This window comes from Armigeres subalbatus, chromosome 3, assembly GCF_024139115.2.
Source record: "Armigeres subalbatus isolate Guangzhou_Male chromosome 3, GZ_Asu_2, whole genome shotgun sequence".
NCBI lineage: Eukaryota > Metazoa > Arthropoda > Insecta > Diptera > Culicidae > Armigeres > Armigeres subalbatus.
Window position 1 is genome coordinate 275,590,920 of NC_085141.1, and position 21,109 is coordinate 275,612,028.

Genomic DNA, 21,109 nt, shown 5'->3' on the forward strand with positions numbered 1-21,109 from the left:
GCACGACATTTTGCAAAGAAACCTCCGACCGGCTGAATGTCGATGGGAATTGATTCGTTACTAATGTTTTGTCACCACTGCATTATACTTGGTAGGGTCTTTCTCCCTTTTCCAACGTGTCCGACCATATGAAAACACAAAAAAGTACTTAGTTTCCTATCTGAACCGATCAGACACTGTGGGTGCTATGCCGGCCGGCCGGCCATGACGCTACCCGGCTTTTACAATATCGTAGACACTTGTTCGGTCCATAATCCGCGCAATCCACATAATCGCAATTCAAAGTGCATCTAAACGTTCCTGACACAACAGCGTGGTTTGAAGATGACTAAAATTTTGGTTTCACTATGTGTTGCTGCAAGTAAATTTGATTACTGCATTCAACACCTCATCGGATATTTCTCTGAACTGACAAACTGTGGTTAAAAGCGTAACTGCGTAACGTAACTTTATTGTTATAACAAGTAGGATCCAGATATTCTATCCTGTAAGTAACCAAAAGTCAAATCTAATAAGTGCAGATATGTTTGTTTATTGAATAAGCAAATTTGAACCTTATTTTCTATTTTATTATTTTGATTGCACGTTTCGGTAATAGAGTTTTTAAATTTAAAAAAAATCCAAGTGTTATTTATGATTTTATTTTTCGGATACTCGTAACAGAAAACTGTATTAATATAATCAAGTAGATGAATGTATCTTTATTACATAAGATTGGTAACTGTAATAATACTTAAAGTCACAACTGGCCTGCCATATGAACTGCTAGTAATAATTCGAACAAACATCCAGCACAGTACCAGTACTGGATCATGTCATATACATAACTTGTAGCTTTGATGCCCATACCATAGGAAGAGAACTACTTTGAAGATTGGTCACAATCAACGTTATATATGTTTCACCAACATAATATCAATTGCGTTCATTGTAAAAATATCACATCAGCATTAAGGAGTTTATTACCAACTCAGAATAACAGTTAACCATAACCTAACCAATATTCGGGAGGTGCGGGTAGCGTGTATTTCTCATCGCGTCACATCGGATTATTTTCTACTTACTCTACAAAGTCACATTCGAAACAAATCGCCCTCTGAAAAGGCGCCACTACTATCATCAGCAATCGATGCCAGATGGGAAGAAGATGTCTAATTCATTCAGCAACATGAATGTCACTAAAATGACGTAGACCAGGATCAGCGCAAAGCCGATACGCTTCCTCAGTTTGAATTTGGCAATGTAGATGATGACGTACAATGCAATAACGCTGACCAGTAGTGCAATGACGCTGTACTGCAGACCGTGGGAGGCAATGATGACGTACGCATTGGTGGCACTGCCACCGTCTGCTACCGTTCGGATGAACCACGGTATTCCGAGCGAGAACACGATGGCTAGTGAATTGGCACCGAGAGCGTTCGATACGCCCATGGCACCGTTTCCTGGAAAGAAGAATGTGTTTGAGGATTGTTAGAAACAATACAATGAGGAAAACTGTAAAATAAATCTGAAGAATAATCGAGAAACATTTTTTCGATGTAGGAGACAGACTATTATGTGATTTAACTATTTGGAAAAATAATAGGATAGGAAATTTGGATACGAAAGGAATCCAAGCCATAAAAGATAGGACTGTGCACGGCTTGTATGCGGAGGTAAGAAACGAAGTACAACAGTTCTTAGACAGTGATCTAGTTAACAGGATCACACTTTAGAATCATAGAAAATGATAATTCCTTTGAGGTGATTCAAATTTGCTAGGTTTTTGAAAGTGTGCACAACTGTCTTGATGTTGATGTATAAATTTTGTCAATTTCATGTACTAATCGAGAAACCAAGTGTTTTTGATAGAGAATTGCGAGTATGTTTTAAAAAGGGCGGAATACAAATATTTTTTCAGTTTGTAATATCTAGAAAACCGTAATACTTAAAAAAAATGATGAGTACTAGCTTGCTCGGCCCAGTTTGATTCGCAGTTTTTTTTTTACAATCGGAAAATGATAAAGCCTTCCCTAGCACAGTTCAGATCGATTTGCTTGCAGTAACTTCAATGCACACTGGGCCACGGGGCGGAGCTAGCCCGACAAAATACCTTGGAGCTTAGGGGATGCGCAATTTTGAGTTGGTGTCTTCGGAAGAGTGTCATGTTTTGAAAAAATATGAAGCTCAGCGTCGAGCATTAGTTCAAATTTTCGCCGCATAGGTGGCGCTGCGATACAAACTTTTTTGTTTTACATTTTAGTGCTTTGGTGTCTTCGGCAAAGTTGTAGAACGTAAAAAAATAACTGTAGTTGCCGAAGACACCTAAGCTCTATGTCTTCAAACTGCTGAGATATAGTTAAAATTGTAAAATTTTATTGATTTTTGTGTTTCTCACACTATTTTATCCAAAATTGTAAAAAAAAAACTAATCACACGCGACAGAACTAACTGATTTACACAGCTTGAGTTGTTTTTACTGGAACTTGGTATAAAAGTATCATAGAGTTAGGGAAGTTATTGAATTCGAAACATTAATTTATCATATTTAGATAAAGGAACCAATCAGAGTAGTCCATATTTTTATCGAGTAACAAAACACATTTAGCTACAAATCATTTGTCTTTATTTAAGAGACTTGCAGCCCGAGGCTGGCTCGTCTCCGTTCAATATGTTAATGCAATCTAAACGCATAACATGATTGAAATTTTTAGTCATATATATTTGTTTACGAGAAATTCAGTCCTACTACTAGGATGTTCAATTGGGTTGTTTAGCAAAGAAAAATATGAGATTTTTTATAATCTAACATAAAGAGCATGCTAAGCTGATCTCCAACATTTTTTTTATTTGTAAACTTTTTATTTACATGTTTATACAGCAAACAATAAGCCATTTCAATTGATAGAATTACACTAACATTCATAGAATGACAGTTGGCCCATGCAGCATAAGAACATTTTTTTAGTCCCATATAAATTTAAAATGCAAATTAAAAATAGTTCCGGTACTCTAAAATTCTGAAAAATTGAGGTTAGCCTCAGTTTTTATGCAGATTCAAAATATGTAAAAACATATATATTTACCCCTAAACAACCCAATTATAGTTTATGTTAATAATCGATGCACGGTAACGTGTTCTGCAAATCTTTGTCACAACATATCGATTAAGAATCGTAGTAGGCAAAGCGTATGCTGTTGATCTTAGTATACATATTTACCGAGGGTTATGCAGGTGAGATTTCAAAATCAAAACACTTCATCTTCATTAATTTATTGTGCTTTTCTTGTAAAAATTATAGCGAATGGGTTTTTGCTTTTATCCGATAATCGATATGGCTCAAGGTAAGTTATTTTAATCAGTTTATACATATTATACATTAATTAGTATATCAGTTATCACCATACGAACAATTGACGAGTTGTTTCTCAAGATGCAGTCGCTGGATAATGTAGCTTTGTATGTGGCGAGGAAAGTTAATGCGTCTAACGGCCAAGCATGTGAAAAAACCTCATGAAATCGCTTCGTAAGCTGAAAACATCTTTCGATGTACGTTACTCCAAAAGTCATCGCATGAACGTTTTATTCTATCGTAAACATTCAAAATGGCTAGACTCAAAATTCGATTTACCCAACAGTATCTCACAAAAAACAGCCGGACGACCAAGAAAGTAGTTTGATGATGCTGGTCAGAGAACTAGACTTCGTAAACTCAAAGTCTTGAGAGATGCATACACAACTGATGAAATTGATTTCCAATGAAAGATGAAGTCTGGGAAAGGTAATAGAAGGCAACTGAAGTGTATTGTGTTTGCAAACTCGATTTCTTGGTTAGCCATGAATTCTCGTTTAACTTTTCAAAAGGACCTAAGTAACATTTTTTTTTATGAATTAATTTGAATAGCGCAATCAACAGTACAACATGAAATCTATTGATTGTAGTATTCAAATTAATTCATGAAAAAAATGTTACTTAGGTCCTTTCGAAAAGTTAAGCGAGAATTGTTTGCTTTGACCCACTAATGCTACTTTTATACCAAACTTTAAAACTATTTAATATATTTGATACCAAAAAAAAGATATGTTTCAATATTCAGGTTAATATTTCTATTTCAACTTGATGAAATATCAAAAACTCTTGCATAAACCATGAGCACTATCGACTGTGACAGACTACTAGGTTTTAATATGTTATTTTTTACATTTTTCGAAAATAGTCCAAAAAATCGGAAATAAATTGAAATTTTACAATTTTTACTATATCTCTGCAAATAGAAGGTATACAGCTTAGGTGTCTTCGGCAACTATAATTATTTTTCCACGTTCTACAACTTTGCCGAAAACACCTAAGCTCTAAACCGTAAAACAAAAAAAGTTTGTATCGCAGCGCCACCTATGCGGCGAAAATTTGAACTAATGATCGACGCTGGGCTTCATATTTTTTCAAAACACGACACTCTTCCGAAGACACCAACTCAAAATTACGCTTCCCCTAAGCTCCAAGGTATTTTGTCGGGCTAGCTCCGCTCTGTGGCCCAATGTGCAATGTGACTGGATTTGGTCGCAGATGAGCCATAGTGACTAATATGTGACAAGTGTGCTACGACTGATTTAGAAAAAGAGATCAAACCCACAATCCCCTTATTACGGGCAAATGCTTATTTCTAAAGAAGGAATCATATCCACAGATGCCTTTTTCCGGGCAGACACCTATTGTTAAAGAAAGGATCAAACCCACCATTGCTTTATTCTTGGCAAACATCTTCTTTTAAAGTAGCAATCACATCCACCATCCAGAAGGAAACATATTAAACATTGCTTTTCACTTGGCAAACCACACAGCAAATTGTTTTGGAAATTAAACGACATGTAAAATTGCAGCTAATTCCAACAAACAAATAAACATTCGATATTCAATTAAAATTGACTAAAATTTACAAGTAAGCACAGTTTAAATTACTTCGATTTAAGAGAACAATAAAATCGATTTAATTTTGCGTTTAATTACATATCTCAAAAATGGCATGAAAATGCCTTTTAAATCACAACATATTTTTATCTGTGCATGATTCCAATGGACGAGTAACATTTATCATTGCTTTAAGCTTTCTACAAAATGATTATGTGTTTTAATTGTATTACCAACCGGAGTTATTTTCCCCATTGTGGCTTTATTTTAGCACCATTAAGCCAAATAGTTATTTCAGATAACACAAAGAATAGATCAAATGTCCGTGATTCCCAATGATCATCACTTCTGATGCTGTTCATAATTATGCCAAATGACCTTAACGTGAAAAACGTTATCCTAAATTGCCAATGGGTCCGCTTTCTTCAGAGATCCCATTTTCATAGAAATGTCATATTCGGGAAAATTTCATTTTCGAAAAAATGTCAAATAATTTTAGTTCAAGTCATTTTGGGGAGATTTTAAAACCGGGAAAATATTATTATCAAGATTTCCCCATTTTTTCAGGAATTCGGGCAATTGGTTTTCGGAAAATTGTTCAATCTCAAAGGTCCTCGAATGAACTAAAGAACAGGGAATTCGAATTATGTCCAAGGGATTCAGAAATCATACTGAATTTGTTGTTTTCTAAACTGTTGGCGTAAACCAACCAAGAAAACACGGTCTTGTAGTTGCCTACTTGGCAGCTTCAAAGCTGCAAATATATTAAACTAATTAGTAAATATTACATTTGAGGATATTGTGATTAATTTACATTTCTGTGTAGTCTTCCCTTCTAACAATCTGCACATTGATAACTCATTAAATACACTAAATACGTTCTCTTTACTGCAGAGAAACGTTTGGCACATACTACGTACCTAAAGAAAACTACCGCTCATGATAAAGACAATACAAATTACTTCTGCTTCTGCACTGATCGTGACGTTTGGATATCATCAGTTTGGTGCGGCTTTATAGGCGATAGGAACTGCCAGTTTGCTTCACCAGAATTATAACACTGTTTGTATTGCACCAATGGTGTGGAACGGGTGGGGTATGTTAAAAATAATTAGTATTTTCTCAAGTGCCTAGTGAGCCCCGATTCCTCATTACGTGGATATGTCAAACAACTAAGGAAAACAGCATTATTCAATAAGCTATGGTTAGGAGTGACATGTCTCGAAGAATAAGTGGTGAAACTATAATGTAAGATAAATCATTATTATTAAGATAAATTGTGAACTAAAACATCAATATATTATAGTCTTGAAGCTGCTGCTAAAACAGCTGCTATCCGGAAGTTTCAATTCTATCGAGATCTACGTCCCTAACAAACTTCAAGAATTATATGGCTTTGAAGTAGTGATAATTATGGAGCACTCATATGGCAGCAGTATTGCCCGTAAAAAACGATTGATGCAACGTCTGAAGTTGTTGGAGGAACAGCATGTGAGGCGGATGGCGCAGTTCCAGAAAGAAAGTCGGCGGTCTCGGCAAGAATACGAACGGCAGTTGGAGGCGATAGATTGGGCCACAAAAGAAGCTATCAGAAAGATCAGAATGAAAGAAGATCGCTGCAAAACAAATAAAGACATGCAGCGCACTTATCGTAGCGGGGAAGATGTGAAGAAAGTTGAACCAGTCGAATACACCTCGGAGATTAGCAGAACTATTTTACAGCCAACCTGTCAACCGTTTCAACATTCCCGAAGTGAAGTTTTCGTTTGCCATGTTTCAATTCCACGGAATATTCAATCAACAAATTCGCCTCCTTCTACTGCTACTGCTGATGTTGACGATAATGTAGTAGTTTTACAACCAAGTTCTATACACGAAACTCATCCATTTGTAGTAAAAGTGGTCAATGAGAGTATGGAAAAGAACGATACAGCTATGCATCCTGAAGATGTGTATTTAAATATCCATGTATCGTGTGAGAGTAGGCACTCAGATGAAGTCAGTCAGAGTAGCCGAGTTGTTGAAAAACAGTTCCGTAGTAAGGAATATCTGTGTTTGCCACCAACACTAGAATCCGTTGTTTCCAGTGATAGTGAAGATAATGAAACAGTGACAATATCTAATCGAAATGTTACGTTTTCAAATGTTCCTATGCGCAACGAAGAGCATGTCGTGAAGATAGTTGAGGTGGTATCTATATCCTGTCATCAAGTTAAAGATATCGACAAAGCAGGTGAACAGTTTATACATGAGAAAGTAAATCTTGCAACTAATACAATGCATGTCACTCGAATAAGAGCTGATTTAAGTAACAGACACTCGCAGTTAGAATTTAATTACCACTACCTATTCACAATTAAGATCCCATTGTGCAATAAAGTTTCCATGTGTATTGTACCATCAGAAAAGGCTAGATGTATCGTGGAAAAATCATACTTGTTGCTGAACAGATCGTTTGCGATGTGCTGGGTCGACCGATCATACGGAGTGTTAGCAATTACCCGCAATTTGTATTCCCATTCCGATCAGTTATGTACAACCTGTAGTATAATATTTGATCCAGGTGGACATTTTATTTAGTTATAATTATTATGAATGCGAAATCGTTCAACGTGAAAATCGATATCAAATTGTTTACCTACGAACGGTCGAATAGCTGTGAGGAATGAGGAACATAGTTCGACCGTAAATGTATGTTTTGGGTTTCTGGACGTCTGGAGTTGATTAATAGGCTCTTGACAGAGTTCAGCCGTTGAAAACTACGTGGAATATGACTGCATCCGTGAATGAACTCCAAAATCAATTATCTGATATTACACTAGTTTAAAATATTATGAATTTGTACACTACGATGAATTCGGAGCTACACGGGTGGGGGTATGTTAAAAATAGTTAGTATTTTCTCAAGTGACTAGTGAGCCCCGATTCCTCATTACATGGATATGTCAAACAACTAGGGAAAGCAGCAGTATTCAATAAGCTATGGTTAGGAGTGACATGTCTCGAAGAATAAGTGGTGAAACTATAATGTAAGATAAATCATTATTATTAAGATAAATTGTGAACTAAAACATCAATATATTATAGTCTTGAAGCTGCTGCTAAAACAGCTGCTATCCGGAAGTTTCAATTCTATCGAGATCTACGTCCCTAACATAAACAATACCCAACCCCAATAACCTCCCGGATTTAAAATAACCCTCCCAATGTCTCTAAAATTGTTTCCTTTGGATAGATAAAACGTGTTCCAAATTTGGTTTACATCGACCCATGGGACAAAATTGTTCGTTTCATAAATATGTCCTCCCTCTCATTCATCTAGGACACTCCCACCCAGTCTGATGTCGTCCACCTTAGAAAGAGAATATGTGAAGTTACACTGAACTGATCGATAACTAAACAATAACCCTCCCTAAGAACCTCCCCTTTTCCAATGATCTACCCACCTTCACAAAATTCGTTTTCTTTGGACAGAGAATATGTATTCCAAATTTGGTTGAAATCGGCTAAGAGGCTCAAAAATAACACTGAGTTGACTAATACCTTAACATTACCCCTCCACACCCTTCCCCTTTTCCAATGATGCTCTCACCATCACTATAATTGTCTCCTTGCGGCAGAGAATATGTGTTCCATATTTGGTTAAAATCGGCCAATAAGTTCAAAAGATACACTGAGTAGAAAAATAATTGAACGTTATCCCTCCCCTCCACACACTCCTCCTTCACCAATGTCGCTTCCACCATCACCATTATTGTAAGTTTTCGTTATTTTGAGATATTTCATTTTTTACAATATTTATCGATTTTGTGTGTAAAATAATTCCATAGACCAGCAGCCGAATTCCGATGGTTCAAGAAAAAATTGAAAAATTTCTTTACAAATAGAGATTTATAAATTTTCTTTCTCTTTCCAAAAATTTCTTCTCTTTATACCGTATTCCGATAGACTAAAGAGAAAGAAAAAACTAAAATTACTTGCGAAGAAAAATATTAGTTCACTTATTTTCCACTAGATGTCTTTTGACAACTTTTTGTATACTGATTGTCCAAAACATCCTCATATCGAAAACAAAGCTTGCTTCCGCTTACAGTTACCGAAATAATAAAGGAAAAAAAAATTACCTCGGTGTATTAACCATGGACATTTGGCTTAGCTATAGTTTTGCTTTAGCTTAGCTTTAGCTTAACTTTAACAACTTTAGCTTAGCTTTAAGCAACTTTAGCTTAGCTTTAGCTTAGCTTTAGCTTAGCTTTAACAAGAAGCTTTAAGCTTTAAGCTTAGCTTTAAACAGCTTTAAGCTTAGCTTTAAACAGCTTTAAGCAGCTTTTTAGCTTAGCTTTAAAAGCTTTTGCTTAGCTTTAGCTTAGCTTTAGCTTAGCTTTAAACAGCTTTAAGCTAGGCTTTAAACAGCTTTAGCTTTAAGCTTAACTTTAGCTTAGCTTTTAGCAACTTTAGCTTAGCTTTAACAAGCTTTAAACAGCTTTAGCGAAGCTTTAGCAGCAAGCTTTAAGCTTTAACAGCTTTAAGCTTAGGCTTTAGCTTTAGCCTAGCTTTAACTTAGCTTAGCTTTAGCTTAGCTTTAGCTTAGCTTTAACAGCTTTAAGCTTAGCTTTAGCTTAGCTTTAGCCAACTGGCTTAGCTTTAGCTTAGCTTTAAGCTAGCTTAGCTTAACTAGCTTTAGCTTTAAGCTAGCTTTAGCTTAGCTTTAGCTTAGCTTTAGCTTAGCTTTAGCTTAGCTTTAGCTTAGCTTTAGCTTAGCTTTAGCTTAGCTTTAGCTTAGCTTTAGCTTAGCTTTAGCTTAGCTTTTAGCTTAGCTTTAAGCAAGCTTTAGCTTAGCTTTAAGCTTAAACAGCTTTAGCTTTTAGCTAGCTTAGCTTTAGCTTAGCTTTAGCTTAGCTTTAGCTTAGCTTTAGCTTAGCTTAGCATTTCCATTTCCATTAGCATTTCCACAGTTATTTATTAAAGGTTTTTCTATGGTTGCCATTGCATGAGTGTGTATCTTGAGTGGAAATTAAATATAATGGATGCATGCCCAGAAAACCGAGAATATTTCCCACATTATTTTACATTCATTATTGGAAGTGAAGACTCAATTATACCGTCAAATTTCATCCCAGAAAAATCTCTTATCGGATTTCTCCCCGAAAATTTCGAAGAAAATTAAATTCTCGTTTTCTTTTCATCTGTCAAAAATTTCTTCCACACTTTCATCAGAATTCCAAAATAAGAAAATTTTGAAAATTTATTCGAGAATTTCTTTTTTCACAAGAGATTTTTGCACCGGAATTCGGCTGCAGGTTAGTTCCCTACAATTCGTTCTAATAAAGTTTCCGGTTTCCGAGTTACAATATTTTAAAACCTTTTCATAAATTACTTGAGGGTCCAATGTTTTTCAAATCAGCGAAAAATGGTCAGTCTGCCGTGCCGAAAATATGTGCAAAATTGTATCCTAATTAAAGGCGATCCTGTTAAAAATTCGTTATTCACGTGTCATTCTGCGTGGAATCCTTCTGTATTCAACAAATAACGTTCTCAGTCTTATTTTTGCAATGTTTCAATCCTATGCACTAATCATGTTCCTTAGAATGGTGCACTGGCGGAGTTAAGCTGGGGTACGAACCCAACAAAATTAATCCTGAAATTAAATTACATATGCCAAAATTGTTCTGCGATAAGAAAAAACTGATTTTCCACCAATTTTTATAATGGCTGACCCTTCAAATCGAATATTTTCCCTAAAACTTAATTACATACGCCAGAATTGTTCTGAAAAAAAAAATGATTTCCCGCGATTTTTTTTAATTTCTGACACAACAAAATAAATATCCCTTAAATTTAATTACATACGGCAAACATTCCTTCAGAAATTTCTTAAGCAATTCCTTGAGAAATTTCTTCAGAAAATCATTTAGGTTTTCCTTCGAAAATTTCTTCGAGATTTCATTCTGAAATTTCTCCACGGATTTTTTCGATTTTTTTTCTGAAAATCCTTCAAAAATTCTATGCACTCCATGAATATTTTAGAAAATTACGCCAGGGATTCCTTTTTGACGTTCATCCCAGAATTCCTTCGGAAAAGCCTCAAAAAGATCCTCACTGAAATTTCTGCAGGAATTATTTCGGAAATATTATTGAAAGATTTTTTTCCGGAAATTTATTAAATAATAAAATAGGAATAAGGAAATCCTAGAGGAATTTTTGGAAGAATTTTAAATTTGTCAGATGAAATATCCGGAGGAGCTGATGAAGTAATTTCCGAATAATTCCTAAAAGATTTTCTGATTGAATTTTAGAAGAAATCCCCGAAAGTATTATCGGAGGGTCCTAAAAAATTTCTAATCAAATTTCCGGAGGAATGTCCGAAGGAATTTCTAAAGGAATTTTCAACAAAATTCCCGGATATAGTTTTGAAAAATTCCTAGGAGAAAATTCTCAATTTTATTCTATAGTTTCGGAAGGGATTTCTTAATGGAGGGATCTTTTGGAAATTTCATTTGGGAATTCCTACGAGAATTGCTTTCGAAATTTTTAAGGGAGGAGGGAATGAATTTTATATTGTCTTACTATAAAAATATTTGAGAAAATAACAAAGAAAGAATCCCGAAAGAACTACTGAGAGAATTGTGTAAATCATTCCCGGAGGAGTTCCAGAAATAATTTCACGAGGCGGAATTTGTAAATGTATTTCAGGAGGAATTTCCGAATAAGTTCATGAAGGAATTTCTAAAGCACATCCTGCATAGATTAAAAAAAAAACTTTCAAGTGAATTTCTGAAGAAAATATAGAAAGATTTTTTTTTTATGAATTATTATAAGAATCCTTGAAAGAATTTCCAATTGAATTTCCTGTATATTTCGACAGGAATTTTTCCGGGAATTACTTCAGAAGCTCCTGCGAGAATCCCTTCAGAAACATTTGAAGGAATTCTTACAGGAATTATTCCAAAAGTTTCCAGGAATTATTTTGAAAACCCAGACCGTAGTTAAATAAAATCCTGTTTTGAATTTGGAAATAAGGTCTTATGCCATGTTTCATGCCAGAAAAGCAAAATCATCGGGATTGCAGACGATCCTTCATCACACTTTTTCGGATATTCTCAAGAATTCCTTGGAAATTTACTGCAGGAGTTTCAGTCATAACTTCAAAAATTCCTCTTGATGTTCCATAGTAAATCTTTCTACATAATCCATCGGAAATTCCTCCCGTGATTCATTACCTTCAGAACTGCCGAGCCTCTTGAAAGGAGGCTTCCGAGCCTCTTGAAAGGAGGCTTCCGAGCCTCTTGAAAGGAGGCTTCCGAGCCTCTTGAAAGGAGGCTTCCGAGCCTCTTGAAAGGAGGCTTCCGAGCCTCTTGAAAGGAGGCTTCCGAGCCTCTTGAAAGGAGGCTTCGAGCCTCTTGAAAGGAGGCTTCTGAGCCTCTTGAAAGGAGGCTTCTGAGCCTCTTGAAAGGAGGCTTCTGAGCCTCTTGAAAGGAGGCTTCGAGCCTCTTGAAAGGAGGCTTCTGAGCCTCTTGAAAGGAGGCTGAGCCTCTTGAAAGGAGGCTTCTGAGGCCTCTTGAAGGAGGCTTCTGAGCCTCTTGAAGGAGGCTTCTGAGCCTCTTGAAAGGAGGCTTGAGCCTCTTGAAAGGAGGCTGGAGCCTCTTGAAGGAGGCTTGAGCCTCTTGAAAGGAGGCTTCTGAGCCTCTTGAAAGGAGGCTTTGAGCCTCTTGAAAGGAGGCTTCTGGGCCTCTTGAAAGGAGGCTGAGCCTCTTGAAACGAGGCCTGAGGCCTCTTGAAACGAGGCTTCCGAGCCTCTTGAAACGAGGCTTTGAGCCTCTTGAGCGAGGCTTCCGGGCCTCTTGAAAGGAGGCTTCTGAGCCTCTTGAAAGGAGGCTCGAGGCCTCTTGAAAGGAGGCTGAGGCCTCTTGAAAGGAGGCGTCTGAGCCTCTTGAAAGGAGGCTTCCGAGCCGCTTGGAAGGAGGCTTGAGGCCTCTTGGAAGGAGGCTCTGAGCCTCTTGGAAGGAGGCTGAGGCCTCTTGGAAGGAGGCCTTGGAGCCTCTTGGAAGGAGGCTTCCGAGCCTCTTGGAAGGAGGCTTCCGAGCCTCTTGAAAGGAGGCTTCCGAGCCTCTTGAAAGGAGGCTTCCGAGCCTCTTGAAAGGAGGCTTCCGAGCCTCTTGAAAGGAGGCTTCCGAGCCTCTTGAAAGGAGGAATTTTTTCGAAAATACCTTCAGAAATTGTATTAGGAAAACCTTTCGATGCCTTTAGGAGAATTTCTTCGGATATTTCCTTATGAATTCCTTTGAATTTTTTTTATATTTTTTGAGCAAATTGGTTTAGGATTCCCTCCGATTAGTTTTTAAATTGCGTCAGCAATTATTTCAGGAACTTCTTCGTCAGCAATTATCCATTAATTCCTTAAGAAACCCCTTCGGAAACTCTAAAAAGAAATTCCTGATATTTCTTCGAAATTTCTTTAGAACTTTGGGGATTTCGACTGGATTAGTTGCTAATTTTCAGGACTATCAACATTTTCATGTGACTGAAAGCCGAAAATATTGAAAAAAAATTTCTTTAGAACTTCATCCAGGATTTCTTTCGTTTTTTTTTTTAATTCCCTTGGACATAGGAAAGATAATTAGAAACTCTTAAATAAAATTCGAATAATCCATTAATTGAATTGAATTGAATTATCTTTATTTAATTCATTAAGCTGGACTGTGCCATTTTCGATGTGCCACGCAATCTGCTGGGCCTGGACACGTTTCACATAACACCAGTTATGATTACTAATGCTGCCAAAAAACTAAAATGCAACTTCTCGCCTGGCCCTGACGGTATTCCTTCTGCCGTTTATTGCCACTGTATCAGTGCACTATCGGAGCCACTTTCCAAAATTTTCAACCAATCATTTAATGACTCCAATTTTCCGGCAATTTGGAAACAATCGTTCATGGTTCCGGTACATAAAAAAGGTGATAAGCGGAACGGAACGGAAACTATCGAGGTATAACTAGCCTTTCTGCTGCCTCAAATCTGTTTGAGATGATCACGAGTGCTTTTATTCTTGAACATGTCAAGTGTTACATCGATGCTGATCAACATGGTTTCATGCCTGGCCGTTCTGTAACTACAAATTTGCTAGACTTCACTACGACCTGTTTTGAACAGCTAGAAGTCGGATATCAATTGCACGTTATTTACATTATGCATTTGACTCAATCAATCATGATATTTTGATTGCAAAGCTTAGGAAGCTTGAAGCCTCTAATAGGTTGTCAAATTGGTTATACTCATATCTGTCAGGAAGCATACTTAAGATTAAGATTGATGGCTGCACATTAGGGTGTCCCAAAATTGGACCAAGTCTGGGATTTTGGGGGCTCAACCTTCAAATGAAAGCTTAGGGTATAACAAAAGAAAAATTGTTCTACGACAACTCTGGAAAATGACGTTTAGGGGTGGCCCCGACGCGTTTTATGAAAAAAGTGCATTTTTTATAGGTAACATCGAAAATACCGGTATATCGGAAAGAAATTCGATGAAACCCATCCATTTTATATTTTTTACATTTAACTTAGGGTCTATACTTTATGGTAAAACTTTGATACCGCATGTTTTAGCTCTATATATTTTTCACTGATGCTTTAAATGCCCAAAAATGATGAATTTTTCTTAATATTTTTTTTATTAATGCATCCAAAATGGGTATCCATCATAATGCTTTCGAAACTAGATATACATAGAAAGGTGGGGAATTTTATAACGAATATTTTGCTAAAAATAGCAACCTTTTATCTCTATCCGTTTAAAAGTTATTCACGATTTACTGCAGCTTGGAAAAAGACTTTTTGAAATTTCGGATCATAATACCTGGATCATGTTTAAGTAAAGAAACGCCTACTTTTCCATACCAACCAAATGAGTGCTTTAATAACCAATATATCATTCATATGAGTTGCATAAAATTGATTTTAATACTTATTTGAGTGTTATAATGGAAACCCAACGATGGACCAGCAGTAACATAACTGACTACAAATTGTTATGTTAGTCTGGGTGAGTACTCAAATAGATTGATGAATATGGTTTCAAAACTACCCATAGGTAGGTTCAGCTATCGTTTCATGGTTTGGTGAGCTGTGCAATGTTTCACGATAACATGGAAATTAATTGTTTTCTGACCAACTTAATTTTTTAACCAGCACGATCATGTGAAGTTAATCCGGCTGGATCATTTTGGTCCCGATTTATCGATGCAATCAATTTATCATTGTATTCAGTATTGGTAGGCAAAATTGTTCGTAATTAGTGTAGATTGTGCTTATTTCCAGAGATTACGTAGATGGTAGATGCCAGATATTTCAATATGCATTTTAAAATAATAATGATAATAGTAATTTGTGTAACTAGTTGCAAAAAGATGATTTAATCAGCATGGTTGTACGTTTATCCAACGAGGCTTGCCGAATGAGATAAATACTACGAGTGCTGATAAAATCGAGTTTTGCAATTAGTTGCACACGCTATTTTTGCAATGGCGTAAAATGAGCTTCAATATGGCGTAAAATATGACAAATCGATATCAAAATGATCTAGTTGGATTTGCTTCACATGATCGTTCTTGCAAAAAATCAAGATGGTCACAAAACAACTAATTTCCATGTTATCGAGAAACATTGCACAGCTCAACAAACCATGACACGAAAACTGAACCTACCTATGGGTAGTTTTGAAACCATATTCATCAATCTATTTGAGCACTCACCCAGACTAACTGAACAATTTGTAGTCAGTCATGTTACTGCTGGTCCATCGTTGGGTTTCCATTATAACACTCAAATAAGTATTAAAATCAATTTTATGCAACTCATATGAATGCTATATTGGTTATTAAAGCACTCATTTGATTGGTATGGAAAAGTAGGCGTTTCTTTACTTAAACATGATCCAGGTATTATGATCCGAAATTTCAAAAAGTCTTTTTCCAAGCTGCAGTAAATCGTGAGTAACTATTAAACGGATAGAGATAAAAAGTTGCTATTTTTAGCAAAATATTCGTTATAAAATTCCCCACCTTTCTATGTATATCTAGTTCCGAAAGCATTATGATGGATACCCATTTTGGATGCATTAATAAAAAAATATTAAGAAAAATTCATCATTTTTGGGCATTTAAAGCATCAGTGAAAAATATATAGACCTAAAACATGCGGTATCAAAGTTTTACCATAAAGTATAGACCCTAAGTTAAATGTAAAAAATATAAAATGGATGGGTTTCATCGAATTTCTTTCCGATATACCGGTATTTTCGATGTTACCTATAAAAAATGCACTTTTTTCATAAAACGCGTCGGGGCCACCCCTAAACGCCATTTCCCAGAGTTGTCGTAGAACAATTTTTCTTTTGTTTTACCCTAAGCTTTCATTTGAAGGTTGAGCCCCCAAAATCCCAGACTTTGTCCAATTTTGGGACACCCTACTGCACATCCTTACGCTTCACCAACTCTTTGGGTGTGCCCCAAGGAAGAAACCTAGGACCACTTCTTTTTCTCCTGTTTTTCAACGACGTGTTACTACTGCTTGGTCCAGCCTGTAAGCTTCACAGATAGAAAAAGTTGTTGAAATTTACACGAAAGTAATGCACATAAAGGGAATGCCAAAAAGAGCGTAAATTTAAACGATTTTATCACCTGAATGTATGCAATTTGTATTGCATTATGTCACTTTTTATACGAATAAGTGTCATAATGCTTTGTAAATTGCATACATTTAGGGCGAACTTGTTGGAAAAGATCCATGTACGCCCAGAATAGTGTAATTTTCCACGTCTTTATTATTTACGCGTCGATTACTTTTCATTATTTTTTTCTGTGTTGCCTATGCTGATGATTTGAAATTGTACATCGTTGTTCAAACCATCGAGGATTGTATTCGTCTGCAAACTTTGCTGGACATATTCGTCCATTGGTGTTCCAGAAATAAGCTGTCGGTGAGCGTTCCAAAGTGTATAGTGATGTCTTACTTTCGAATCACTAGGCCAGTATTGTATGATTATGCGATTAATGATTTTACCTTGAAGAGAACGGATAGATTCAGCGATTTGGGAGTGCTGCTCGATCACAAGCTTACATTTAACTTGCATCGGTCTAATGTGATCTCTAACGCCCCGATCCCCATTGCTTGAAAGCTCTGTATTGCTCTCTCGTACGTCCAATTCTGGAAAATGCCGTATTAGTTTGGATGCCTTATCAGGTAACATGGAGTTTGAGAATGGAGAGTGTGCAACGTAAGTTCATCAGGATAGCATTGCGAAATTTACCCTGGCGTGATCCATACAACCTTCCGCCATATTCTGATCGCTGTGGCTTGCTCCAAAGATACGCTGGATCGACGCCGAAGAATGCAGCAAGCAGTCTTCATTTCTAAGCTCTTGAACGGCGAAATTGATTGTTCTAGGCTGTTATCATTATTGCACATCCGAGTTGCACCAAGAATTCTACGAAGTGGTTGTCTACTGCAACCGAGGTTTCACCGAACTGGTTTTGGATATCATGAGCCTATGACTTCAATGATTAGTACATTCACGGCTGTCGAGGAACTCCACGATTTTGATGTGTCTTCTAATTGTTTCATGTCCAGATTGAAAAGATCCACGTGCTTATAGATTAAAATTTTTAATTCATGTAGACAACAGTCAGATGAATATAGTTACCAAATAAAGAAATAAAGAAATTAATATTTTTTCAAGAATTTCTTCAAAAATGCTTTTAGGAATCAGTTGGAAATTACATAAAGAGTTTTTTCTGAAATTTCATCTGAAAATATCATTTAAATTTTTTCTAGAAACTCCCGGAAATTCCTTTAGTATGTCCTATTCCATTCATTGATAAATTTCTGGTAAAATTCTTACAACAAAATTTTCGGAACTTTTAGATTTCTTGGAGGATGTTTCTAAGGAATTTACGGAGAAATTCACTTTCTGAAGAAATTCATGGACGAATGTCAAAAGGAGTTCCAAGAAATTTCCAAAGGAATTATTAAGGCTCTGTCTCAATTCCAGAATTAAATTTAATTTAGCTTAAAAGTGACGGTTCGGTAACCCAACAATTGCAATAAGACATCTTTCAAAAATTATTTGTCATCTTTCAAAAGTAACCTTGCTCTGTGAGCAGGGTTATTTAATAATTTTCGAACTGTCACTTTTAAGACTAATTTGAGTTCAATTCTTCAATTATCCTTCTTATAATTTTCAAATAGAAGTCTTGAAGAATTTCTAAAGGAATTCCTAGATTTATCTCCAAAGTAATTTCCGAAGGGAGGGAGAAATTCCTGGAGGGTATGCCGAAAGAATTATTGAAAGTCAGATTTGGCGGGATTTCAAAAGAAAACAAACGGTCAGCTTTTAGTTGACGGTTAATCATCTTTTTTTAAGGCCATAGACAGGATAGTATTTGACATAAAAAAGTTGACAGCTCGCTGTTTGCATTTTGATTGCAAACTTCTTGCAAGATCTTTGCAATTCGCGTTTTACTAAAAATTCGCTATATTTGAGACTGCCTGACATTTTCTTGAAATTGATTTATCTTTTGACCGATTAACTCCTACAGTTATAACTCTTACTATATTCAGACGCCAAATTATAAATGAACCAATTTCCCCTAAAATGCTGGTGGTAGATTATTTCCAGAACTCTGACGCCCCCAGTGGAATGGTGTGGTAGCTACTTACCAGTTCGTATGATCAGTACCGCTGAAATGGCCTCCGGCATGCAACCTCCCATCGCCAGGAACGTAAGTCCCATCACTCCATCCGGAATTCCCAGAGTGTAACCGATGATCGACATCATCCAGAAAGTGAGAAAAGACACGCATGCAATGTAAATTATACACATGATGAATGTCAGCGGAAACCAACGGCGCATCGTAAGTGGATTTGGAATTGTAAACGTTAGCACAAAGCGAATCGGCCACGTGTAGAACCACCACACGGTACGAAACTTTGTTTCCCGAGAAATTGTCCATAAGGTCATGGACGGATGTTCTTCAGTGTCTGGCAGCGTGTGACGTGATGGGACTGTAAAAGGACGTTCGTTTAATTCTTATGCGTTGTATATAGTGAACAGAAATTTAGGAAACTTACTCTGAAGATCTCCCACCTTCAATGGCTTTTCTGCCATCTGGTCTGACAAAATGGACGCCGTGGAATGTCGCACAATCGATTTCTCTAGGGCACTTGGACGACTAGTGTTGGATGCTGCTGCAGCTGCTGCTTCCGCCTGTTCCGTTTCTTCAATATCTTTTATCACTCGAGAGCACATGTTCCACTTAACTTCTATATACTTTTTGGCTACCTTCATAATTCGTTTGTTTTGGAACATCACCAAGAAGTAAGTGAAAAACAGGATGACAAATATCATAGCCTCGTACCAATGAATTCGTCCGTCCCAAGAGAATCCGATGAGAAGGATTATGTGGAAAGCAAGCACAATGCAATCTCTTGTTAACGGCCACCAATCCAGTTGAACCGGCTACAAAATGGAAGAAGAGCTTTTTTGTTAAAATTTATTTGATAATACTTAAGAGATTGTGGTATTTGTCAACATACTTTCTTACATGCCAAGCCTGCCAGACAAGCAACGCCGAGTGTATTGAACAAAAGTGAACCCATTATGGTTCCTATTCCCATATCGGATTCTGCAATGAACGTGCTAATTGTGTTGGTGAAGAACTCCGGAATTGTACCAGCAACTGCCATGAAGGTTGCCGCCGCAACATCCTATGTTCCGAAAATCGGAACAAACAAGAGAAAATTACCGCTTTAGTTATAATTTATCATTGACACTAGATAGTTGATATATGATTAGAGATAACCCATCAAGGGAGACAGCAAAAGTCGGTCTTGGTAATTGGACATAATTGTCTCCCACCGAAACGTGTTTGCATATTTTACGGTAACGAGTCATGATTGTTGAACGGAAACGTAAGACGAGCAGCTTGTTTTCAACGTGATAAGAAACGGCTGACGCCACGCCGCCAACAATGAGGAAGCGCGCTCGAGTACTCGATGCCGCGACAATTGCCCGTCGTGAAGATCGTGTAATAATAGCCGAAAGCAATCAGTGCATGCGGCACTTTGCTCATCAGTCATGACGTCGGCGATAGGCGTAGAATACTCGAAGCCCATCAATGCGGGTGGTGAGCAGCTAGCTTTGGCTGTAGATAAGATATTTTCGAATCGCTAAGATCATCGTCAAATCCTAACAAATGAAGTGGATTAGGTCACGGCTGCTAAAAGACACACCATTATTGATTGAAACACATAAAAAACAATTATTTTAGTTGAGAAAATTATTTTGAGCTTTTTTGTCATAAGACGAGTTTGTACCATCCAATTTAATTCCACCACTTGATTGTACCTTGACAGATACGTATTTCGACCTCAACAGTAAGGTCGTCTTAAGTGTCTCGTACTTGACTCGACTTCGAGTCTCAGATCCTGAAAACGTTTTCAAATGGCAAGAGCCGAGACGGTCAGAGAATAGCGTAAGATAGTTTTCTGTGAAATTCTGTATAAATGCAAACGTGCGCTCATAGTTTAAGACCTCAGAACAATCACGATAGAGTCCCAAAATGGCTGCCATTCATTTGAGTTATTATAGCAAGCTAGTATTTTCGAATTATTCCCAATTTCTAATTGTTTATAATTACCATTTCTCTTCATTTAACGCCACAAAGTAATTATTATTCATATCGACACACCTTTTACGGCTGAGCGGTATTTCCGGCCAATAGATATACTTCATATTATCTGCTTCAATTACATGAGCTACTCACTGATATCAGTTAAATCGTATCGACGCCAATGTATATCGGCATCTAACAAAACTGGTTCAAGTCAATCACTTTCTTATCCTCCAGCTCCGAAGTATTTTCAAGTAGCATATAACAGTTATAAATCATTCCCACATCGGACCATAAATCAAATCACCGCAAAATTGACCACCGATAACCTAGGATATCAACTTCCACCAACAATACCGAATGATCGATTGCTTACCTGAGTTAATTTTAGATCTTCGCAAATACATTCGACTGAAGGCAGGAAGTACTCGCCCACGGTGTAAGCCATGAATGTGAAGAAATATATAGCGCCAATAAAATGCAGTATAATTGCACCCTGCAGTCGTTGTTCCTCTGAAATCATGCCAGAAAATCCCCATCTGTTAAGTTAGAC

The 21,109-nt window shown here is 36.9% G+C and overlaps 2 protein-coding genes across 4 annotated transcripts in view; one reads left to right on the forward strand and one right to left on the reverse strand.

Moving 5' to 3' along the window:
• Nucleotides 1–676: 676 nt before the first annotated feature.
• LOC134224528 (sodium/potassium/calcium exchanger 3-like) overlaps nucleotides 677–21,109 on the reverse strand; it is a 63,059-nt gene continuing 42,626 nt past the window's right edge. For both annotated transcript variants that reach the window (XM_062703903.1, XM_062703904.1), the window contains 5 exons: nucleotides 20,933–21,069; nucleotides 19,481–19,651; nucleotides 19,016–19,403; nucleotides 18,605–18,949; nucleotides 677–1,445 (listed from right to left, as the gene is read on the reverse strand). In XM_062703903.1, the coding sequence (XP_062559887.1) occupies nucleotides 1,120–1,445; nucleotides 18,605–18,949; nucleotides 19,016–19,403; nucleotides 19,481–19,651; nucleotides 20,933–21,069 (1,367 nt within the window). In that variant the 3' untranslated portion in view covers nucleotides 677–1,119. The remainder of the gene's footprint in view (nucleotides 1,446–18,604; nucleotides 18,950–19,015; nucleotides 19,404–19,480; nucleotides 19,652–20,932; nucleotides 21,070–21,109) is intronic.
• On the forward strand, nucleotides 6,031–18,572 carry LOC134224529 (uncharacterized). Of its 2 annotated transcripts, XR_009982970.1 has the most exons (3): nucleotides 6,031–6,140; nucleotides 6,199–7,921; nucleotides 18,553–18,572. XR_009982970.1 is itself a non-coding variant. In XM_062703905.1 (2 exons), exon 2 carries the CDS (start codon nucleotides 6,306–6,308, stop codon nucleotides 7,470–7,472), a length of 1,167 nt encoding a protein of 388 aa, XP_062559889.1. In that variant the 5' UTR covers nucleotides 6,031–6,140; nucleotides 6,199–6,305; the 3' UTR covers nucleotides 7,473–8,007. The 2 variants fall into 2 exon arrangements, 1 of the variants encoding a protein (XP_062559889.1); XM_062703905.1 differs by lacking the exon at nucleotides 18,553–18,572 and having other exon boundaries at nucleotides 6,199–8,007.